Source organism: Nicotiana tabacum, chromosome 8, assembly GCF_000715075.1.
Source record: "Nicotiana tabacum cultivar K326 chromosome 8, ASM71507v2, whole genome shotgun sequence".
In the NCBI taxonomy this organism is placed as follows: Eukaryota; Viridiplantae; Streptophyta; class Magnoliopsida; order Solanales; family Solanaceae; genus Nicotiana; species Nicotiana tabacum.
This window is the reverse complement of record NC_134087.1, coordinates 118731388-118741377: the sequence shown is the minus strand read 5'-3', so window position 1 is coordinate 118741377 and position 9990 is coordinate 118731388. Positions and strand designations below refer to the sequence as shown.

Genomic DNA, 9990 nt, shown 5'->3' with positions numbered 1-9990 from the left:
CCGTGCTAGAACCACGGAACTCGGGAATGCCTAACACCTTCTCCCGGGTTAACAGAATTCCTTATCCGGATTTCTGGTACGCAGACTGTAATATGGAGTCATTCTTTTCCTCGATTCGGGATTAAAATTGGTGACTTGGGACACCCTAAATCTCCCAAGTGGCGACTCTGAAATAAATAAATAAATCTCGTTTCGATTGTCCTTTAATTGGGAAAAAAACTCCTACGCCCTTCGCGGGGTCGGAAAAAGGAGGTGTGACATCACCTAATGAAACCAGTTCAGAATTCAAAAGAATTTTTTTTTGTTTTTCTTTTTGGTTAGGAAATCTGGAACTTGTGTAAATATCTAGATTAATTTTTGCTCAGTTTCATACTGTAAATAGTATACTCTTGTGCCATATGTTGATATGACTCACTGATCTCTAATAAATTTTTTCTATTTTGACAAATTGAGGCATAGTCAAGAGGATTCTTAGTAAAGAACCTGGTTCATCTGAATAACGAGGTATGTTTTCTACACTCTGCACAATTAGAAATATTAATATTTAATTCATGAGGAGAGTCCTACCTATGTTCAAAAACTTCAGAAAAACCTCACCTTTTGAGTTTGAACCAGTTCCGTCTCTATTAGAATCCTTACTGTATAAAATGCCTAGAATCTAGGAAAGCTTAACCGCTTGTTCAACCTGAAATTTTAGAGTGATTAGACTTCTAATTGACTACAAAAAGCTGTCGATGGACATTAATTAACCTTCTCTCTTTAAAAACCATTATCATCATCACTGCCACTCTCATAATTGTCAAAACCGTCAATTTTATTTTGTTCTCTACTCTTCTCTCTTCTAAAACTCAATTCCAAAATGTTCTTCCAGAATTAGCAAAGATGAGCAACTCCCAAGATAACCCAGGAACTCCTCCATAACCTACCCCCTCTGATTCCTCCACTACTCCTCAACCCAGCACAACCCCCCAACCTAGGAGAAGGCGAGTGAAGATGCTTGCTCAAAAAACTGTGGCTACAGGTGCTCTTTCAAAGAAACTAAACGCAAAATTAAAGGCTAGTCAAGCCCAAGACTCTGAAAATTCTGATGATTCTTTCAAGTCTGCGAGTGAGGGGGGAGGAATTGGGTCTTCTAAGTCTGAGAAAGCGCAAAATCCCCCTTTTGAGGTACGTTCTATTCTAGTTGAAAATTTGGACAATCGTTTTGTTTTGGTTGGGTCTGTTATGAATGTGGAAACGCCTGAATCAAGAAGGCGAGGATGTAAAATAAAAGTGAAAAAGAAAAGGAGAGTGAGGGTGTGAGTAGTGATGTGAGGGGAAAAGGGAAAGAAGTGGCTGATTCCTCACCCACTTCTGAAATGGTTAGACCGGCTATCTGTGGGGCTGAGCATGAAAAGGTGGTAGAAAGTAGCAATAAAATAGGGGGAAGTGGTTCAGGGGAGGCTGCTAAAGGGCTGGTCAATCTCAGTTCACATGCAGATGAACCCGGTTCATCTATTGAGGAGACCCTAGCAGACCTTCTGAAGAAAGTGGGTGCAAGCTATAACCCAAAGAAAAGGAAAACCCCAACACCAAAAGCTCCTAGCACTGCAAAAAATACCAAGAAAAGGAAGGCTAATTCTCTAACAACTGCTGAGATTCCTCTACCAAAAGGAAGGGCCACAAGGAGGTAATTGAAGCAGAGTGATGATGAGTTACAAAAGGCTATGGTAGAAAGTAAGAAAAAAAGAATGGACAAAGGGAAAGCTAAGGTTGCAGAGCCTGTTGAGGCTATTGTTGTGGATGAGATGAACCCGGTCCCATCAGGATGAACATATAACTGTGGAATTTCAGACCCCTAAGCCCAAGAAGACCAATACTTCTTCCAAGAAGTCTTCATCTGTATCTAAGACTGATGAACCTTCTTTGGCTAAAATAACGAGGTCTCCTTTGAAAGCCAAGAAAGTTAGAATCTCTGATGAGGAGGATTGGGTAGTGGAGAAGAGAGTGAATCTGTTAATGAACAAGACAAGCTGACTAAGTTTGGCAAACGAACCATCTTGAAGGGTAGACTTTTGAAGGATTTGGAGAAACCGGGGATGGTTCGACTAGTTGATACTATAACTGTTCAGGGATGGAAGGACATGGTCCTTCAGTTGGATGGCATGCAGGTAAGGAATGAGATTATTGAGTTCATGGCCAATGCAGAGGTCAAAGATGGCAGAGTTACCAGCCAAGTGAAAGGGGTTCAAGTGTCTTTTGATGCAAAAAGGCTGGGTGAAATCCTTGACATTCCTTCTTAAGGGTATGATGACTACACAAGGCAAAAATGGCCAAGTCTGGACTCCCTTCCTACTGCCCTTGCCATCACTAGGAAGTTCTGTGATAGCACAGAAGTGAATGAGGCCAAGGTGGTGTATAAGAGTGAAATGAAGCCATGCCACAAAGTCTTGTTTGAATTTGTTAACAAGTGTTTGCTGCCTAGGCAGGAAAGAAGACACATTGCTAACTACATGGATTTGGTATTGATGGAGTGTCTTGAAAGTGGGCAGCATATCAACTGGTCTGGATTTATGATCAAGCTACTTGATAGGGTTATCAATGTCTCCAAGGCCTATGTCACTCCTTATAGTTTTATTCTCACTACTGTTCTTGCTCGTTGTAAGGTGCCACTGAAGAAGTGGGAGATGGCCACAAGCAAAGACCATTTTGGAATCAATACTCTGATTGCTTGTGACTTGAGGTCAATGCCATTCCCAATGAACCTGGTTCATCTATCAGGACACCTATCAATAGCAAGGTCAGAGCTCTACTGAAGGAGAGTGGGGCAAAGGATGCTGAGATAGCTAGGCTGAAGACTCGTTTGGCAGAGGTTGAATCTGAGAGAGATGCTCTCAGAACTGAGCTCTCAAAGGAAAAGGAGAAGAATGATGGCATTCTTCAAGACATGATGCACCTTCTCCAAGCCAAAATCCAACCCTCTAGTTCTTCCAAGCCTTAATTTCTTTAGCCTTTATTTCCTGCACCTTGTCCAGACCTTTCAGTGACCCAAATTAGGGTTTTTTTTTTCTTGTTTTGCTCATGTCTTAACTGTTTTGGTTTCTTTTTTGTGGATTGTGGAAGAATCATATTCTCTATCAATAAAGTTTGCTGTTTTTGCTTTTGTTGATTGTTTATTTTTTCTTGATAGCCTGAATATGTGTAATTGATTACTGATGATTAATCCATGAATGCATTTGTAGTTGCCCCAGTGGCCATGAGTAAGTTTTAAAATCTGAAAATCACACTTTGTTTATGCAACTTTTCGATGATTTCAAAAGGGGGAAAAGATATTGTGCTTTCATATTCTGAATAGTGATGTTTATAACCTAATGAACCTGGTCCTTGATGACAAGTGAAAAATGTCCAACTTTGCATTGATGTTGAGCTGAGTTCTGGCAGGACTTAAGTGTATGAAAAGCACAGAGTTTGTCATCACCAAAAAGGGGGAATTTGTTGGCCCAAGTAAAGGTGAGTTTAGAAGACTGACAAAGGAACTCAGACATGGACCAGCTCCATCCTAGTGAAGCAAAGATATGGTCAGACTCAAGCATGTGAGGTGTACGTGAAGGAGATAAATCTAACTTAACAGAAGTGATATCTCCTGATTCTAGTCGAAAATGTTGCATATTGGATAAGGAGAGAGACTCCTTACTCAAAGAGAACACGGTTTGAGAAAGGGAAAGAGTTAGAGGTTGAGATCAACTAGAACTCTTCCGCTAAGGAAGAGTAGCAACAGAATTCTAGTCAATCTCTATTTACTAACTCTATAAAAATCAGTGTTGTTCTCTTTTACAGATAATGCACATAAGCATAAGTTAAACGTGAATTGAGAGCAAAATAGCAAGGCAATTTTGCAAGCAATTTGTGTGTGATTCAAGCGTGCAAACCTGAAGCTACTTGAACCAGATAGAAGAACCAGTTCCAAGTGTCTATCTTTTATTCTAGTTCAATTGTAGTAGGTGTTTTCATATTGTACCTTTCAGCTTTATCTAGAAGCAATTGTATTAGGTACTCAGAGTTTTCAAGTTAGAGTTAACTTGAAGTTGTCGCAATAGTTGAGGCTGTGTGCTACAACGGGATTAGAGTTAATCCTAGGTTTACAAAAGAGCTTTTGTAAATGCAGTTTTTGGCTCAGTGATTTTAGTGGAGAGTTTGGGAAAATACTACTGGAAAGTAGGTCGTGATTTTTTCACCTTTTGAGCCAGGTGTTTTCCACGTAAAATCTCTGTGTTCTTTAATTTTTGTACTTATATTTCACAACAGTAGTAGTTGGAACACATAGAAGAACCAGACCCTTCTATAATCAGGTTAAGCGAAAAATTGGACACCACACAAATCACTCCCCCCCTATGTGGTATTGAAGTATAAACCATCAACTCGTAACCGACCCGAATTGGAAACCAACCGGTTACCTTTTTTCCCAACCCGAACGGGCCCGGCCCACCCGTTAAACACCTATAGTAATACCGAACTTTTGGCTTTTGGCTTTTTTGTACTTTTTATGCCTAAAAGTAAGTGCTTTTAAGCACTCTCTATCATTGCCAAACACCAAACAAACTAAAAAAGTGCTTAAAAATCAATAAGCGCTTAAAATAAGCCAATCCAAACACCCTTCTATCCTAAATTTCACGAGGATAAATACCGATGCCTATGAATATTTACTATCAATATATAAAATCTTACAAACCAAATGCGTTTGATACGCAAGAAAAATGCTATCCGTGAGAGATTTATTACATTGGACATACGTTTTCCAAATCATTTTCGAGAATTTGGTGCAGATCAATGTAGGCAACACATATCAACCCTACAAAACCGAAGATATTGTATGTCGATAGTGTAAAGGTCATAGTTTCAGCTTTATATTAATAATAATGCCTAAATGTTGATCAAAGTAAGTAATAATTTAAGAGTTAGAATTTATGTTAAATAATTACTTCCGTCCAAAAGTAAGAAAAGTCATTTTCCCCAACTTGGTTAAAAGTAAATAAATTCCACAACTAAGTACCCAAACACAAGTTAAATGATGTATTCAAGTAAATCACCCTACTTAGAGTCTTTAAACAAAAGAAAGAAAGATTAGCAAAAAGCAACCCAAATACATGGTTCTATAACTACACAAATGTTCTCCAAAAAACTAATTTTCCGATCTCTTGAGCTTTCAAATTTACTTTAACACTGTTTTTAAACTAATCAAAACCATATCACAATTTAAACGAATGATGTACTTGCCCGATACTTGGCTTAATGATGTACTTGCCCGATACTTGGCTTAACTAGCTTAGTACAGAAAACATGAAATTTGACATCTGCCCTGCAAATAATATCTAGCGTATACCTTAAATGAAAATACAAGTCTGCATTCTTTTCTGTGTCTCGTGTCGTTGAAGTCAAGAGAAAGGGAGCTCCAAATCGGTTGACTCTTTCAATTGGCAACCAAAACATTCACCCATTAGAGTGTGACTGGCAAAATTACAGAGCAAACTCCAGCAACGTCATTGATCTTGTCAGAGATCCTTCAACTGTATACTCAGCATAAACTGAAAAGTAGGAGAGATCACTCGTAAGCTGCATCGCCAACTACCCTGCAAAATACTTTGACTGTCAAAGCATCCCATCTAGAGAACTTCAAGACCTTGCAAATCAAAATCCATATCATAAAATAGAATTGAGCAATAGAGTAGAATTATGCTTCTTAATTTAAACATAGTGAAGACATTCACATTTCACAAGTATAAGGAATCTCTAACATGAACATAATAATGCACGGGTACATGCATTAATCATGTACTTCACTGTTTGTAGATATCCTTGACGCCTTGCATCGAAGTTCAGAGTAGGAAAATAGGGAAAAATAAGTAATGGAAGGAAGGCTGAACTACTTAAAAAAAAAAAAGACAATAGTCACAAAGGAAATTGATTTAAGCATAACACAGGATACCTGTTTGCATAAATAAGAGATCTTTTTCTTTTTTCTAATGACGTATCTTTTTGGGCCAACTTGTGTACACCTCGACTATTCCACCAGGTACCTGCTACCTATGATGCGTGGAATCTTCATTTTAGGCGGCCACACATGCGTTGACACGACACTATTAAGGGCAAAGTTTTGATATCGTACCGGATGAGGTCAATCGAGATCGGGTACTTTGACCACGATCCATGGACAAATTTGAGGAAAAACTGAATTTTGATTTCTCAAGATAAAAGCCAGGGGAAATGGCATACCTTTAATATTCTGCTGCTGCGAGGTAGCAAAGTCTACTCCTTTTGTCTCATTTTCAGCTTTTCCTCCTGAATATATTTTTATATATCTAGTTTTAGAATTTTTAATTACTTTTTGCCGAATTCCTGCACCCGTATCCGTACCTAGATCCCTTATCCCCAAATCTTAAAATTTAGATTATAAAGGATCCAACCTCTGGATCCGCACCCGGATCGGATACCCGACTCGAGTCCGAGCAACTTAGCATGCTACCTGCCACTAGCACAGGTACGGGTAGCTTTGTCACCACAGCTTAGGCAGATGAGAAGAAATCATCTAGTGTGTTTTAAATAAGGAAAACATTATTATACTAATAGTTGATAGAATCATCAACAGAGCTCAGCTTCAGTGCATTTGAGAGCTTCATCACGGTCCCACTATAATGCGAGTGTCACAACTTTCATTGCCAAGTAGGGAGAAGAGACTACACCAACAGTAGCCAAAGTACTAAACTGAACTGCAAGCAGCTGTGCACACAAGTGTGCTCCATCTTCCATTCCACAACCTTATTTTCTATCAATATTACTTGTCTAGACTATACCAAGTGTATAAATACAGATGGAGACACAGTGAACGGGACAAAGCTAGGTTAATGCTTCTGAAAAACTGATTTAGCTGATAATAGGGGTCGCAATTTGACCTGGTGGTATTTGTGCTAGTTGCAAGTAGCACTGGCAAGAAATAGTTGGCCTAGAGGAGGACAAGGAGATGGATTTGATAAAGGGAAAATGTCAACAGCAGCAGCAATGACTGTAATACAAGATGTAACCAGGCATATCTAACTTGGCAGCAATAGTGGTCCAGATTACATGTGATGCTTTTTATCTCATTCCTGGTTGTCTAGAAAGTACAATAACATAAAGTGATTTTTTGTCAAACATTACTGAATGGGGCTTTCCTGAATAGGCACTTCACCTCCATTAATTGCAAAAGAAGAAATTGGAATTTCAAGCTACTCTAGTATGCCATATAATTGGAAGGCTTGATAATTTTATAATTCATCAAATCATGTTTTTTGATGAATAGAATACATAAAATCACTTAATAAAGCTATTAAACACAAATACTCCTGATGTACAACTAAATCACATACCAACGTCGTGCTATTTATTTTGGATTGCATTTGAATTGGTTGTATGCTCTATCTCTATCATACTCACTAATCTGTGATTCAAAACATGGCTATGGAAGTTCTAGATTCAAGTTCACATCATCCAAAGATTAGCATTTTTACCACTGTTCTAGGCTATTCAATATCTATGAATGATCAAGTTACACCATCCAAAGACAGGAAATTTTACCACCGTTCTAGGCTACTCAGTATCTATGAACGGTCAAGTTCACAACATCCAAAGATTAGCAATTTTACTACCTTTCCAAGCTATTCAATATCTAAGAATGGACCACACACAATGTTACCAAGATAGCGTTTTTGATTAATAAAGTGAAACAGATGCTTACTGAAATATCAGCAGCAACAACTATAAATGTGTTACCATCTTCTATATCAACACTACGTGATTTGAGTTATGCTCTGATTAAAAATTTCTACCTACCACTAAAATTTAAAAACTGAAAAACATTTATACCGACCATTGGACATTCTCCTGAGAAATGAAGTCAGGAAAATATTGAATACTTATACCTACTATATAGTACATTCCTGAAATAAAAACTTTGGAATAATCCACATAAATCTAAGATGTCAATACATACCGGAAAGAAGTGTGCATAACGAAGAATTCAGACAAGAGATATAGAGATAATATAGAAGTTTCAAGTTCAATCACAAACCTTTGAGTTTGCTTTTTCAATGCCTCAGTCAAATTTGACATGATGCCACATACTTTTGCTTCTGCAGTTAAGGAATTGACAACTTCATCTAAAGATTTCAATTCCTCATGAAACTCTTGATGCAAGACAAAAGAAGAGAAGTGCTCATCTACAACCAAACCGAGACACTTGACTACATCTTCAAGTGAAGGAGCCCATTCAGAAGCCTTCAACCCCAATTCAAATGATGCCTTAGGACAAGGACACACCTGAGGAAACCTCTCATACTTGTTCAACCACTTTTGCAGGTACCGGATCAAAACCATTATCTCTGAACCCGTTAATTTACTAATGCAAGCACCCAAAATAACTTCATCAACATTCCTCGACCCAAGAAAGTAATGCAAACACATTTCGTAAACCGAAAACCCATCATGTGCTAGCATAAGCAAAAATGAAGCATCCCTAGCTAGACTCATCCTATCCGGACCAAGGCTCGTGTCCATTGCCTTATCAATTGCAGACATTGCTTGACTCTCCCACTCCTTCCTCACAAAAGTCAAGCTACTATCCCCGTTTTTTGGAAGGGAAAGAAAGTATTTCAACACACGAATCATATCATAAGTTTGAATATCAAAAACATGCTTTACACACAAAACAACCAACCAAGATTGCTTCTTTTCAATTAGGTTATTTATCAAATTCGATAAGCATGAATGTTCAACAAGCCCATTAACAATCAAACTCCCCAAAACCTCCCAACTCTCTAAAACAAAACATGCTTCCAAAACCAAACCCTTAACATCTCTACCCATAAAATTACCCACCTTTTCGGTCAATTTTACAATATTGCCCTCATCCAACCCATCAACATGAATTGAAACACCAAATTTCTCCCAAATTTCTGCCACGTAGGCAACAAACATCCCAAAGAAGTCGTCTTTGTTGAATGTCTTAGGGTTTTTCATCTTCCTCTTCAATTTTTTGATGAAATTTTTCCCCAACTCGATTAATTCAACATCAGTTGATGAAAATTTCCATCCAGTACCTCGTTTGACTAGCGATACGCCGTCGTCCTCTTCCTTTTCCGGTTTCAGTTGAAGCAGAACTGGTTCTCCACTAAGAACAATTGAGTAATTTCCCTCGGAGGTGGTTGGTGAATGTTCAATCGAAGCTTTGGTTATAACTTCCATCAAAGACATTGAGAAAAAAATGGATATTTTGTTTTAATTGTAGAAAGAGAATTTTTCAGTGGTGGAGGAGAAAACGAGGCACCGGGAAGACAGGCGGCGGCGCAGTGGTTAGCGGCGGAGAAGGAGAAGAGAAGTGAAGTTTGAAGCCCTAGAGAGTGAGTTTGGCGCCCGAGCAACTGTAGGAGTTGTACAAGGTGATAAGTTTTAAATGGAGTGGGCTGGTTATGTTTCCCAGGGGCGATGTGCACAAATAGCCACTAACAGCACCTGTCTTTATTTTAAAGCCAGTGTTTTTAATGTCTTTAGTCTTTAGCCACTGGTTTAATAAACTTATACCTGACTGGACGAAAATACCCTTCTTCTATAATTTATACCTACGCGATCAGCAGCAGCAGCAGCGCTAAACAATAGAAGATTTCTACGCGATCGTCAAAATTGCAGAAGATTCTCTTCCGATTTCAAACTATAGAATTCAACATTCTCATCCAAAAATCGACACAGATTTACAGTAAGTTATACTTTTGTGCGTTTCTATTGATTTTTATTTCAACATAGTTATACTTTTTCCGATTTCTATTGATTTTTATATAGTAAGTAGAAATTTGATTTTTTTTTTGAATTTCTAGATTGATAAAGTTAAGGACATCGCGTCCTGTGATAATTCTATAAAAATTGAGCACATAATATTAAGGACATAGTGTCCTAATTTTGCAAATTGAATTGAAAAAGTTAAGGACA

General features: G+C 38.2%; 1 protein-coding gene across 1 annotated transcript; it reads right to left on the bottom strand.

The window, feature by feature from the left end:
- Positions 1-5100: 5100 nt before the first annotated feature.
- On the bottom strand, positions 5101-9500 carry LOC107779494 (uncharacterized). Its single transcript, XM_016599941.2, has 2 exons — positions 8081-9500; positions 5101-5606 (listed from the first exon to the last, which is right to left on the bottom strand). The coding sequence occupies exons 1-2, from the start codon at positions 9259-9261 to the stop codon at positions 5579-5581; spliced, it is 1209 nt and encodes a 402-aa protein (XP_016455427.1). The 5' UTR covers positions 9262-9500; the 3' UTR covers positions 5101-5578.
- Positions 9501-9990: the final 490 nt, after the last annotated feature.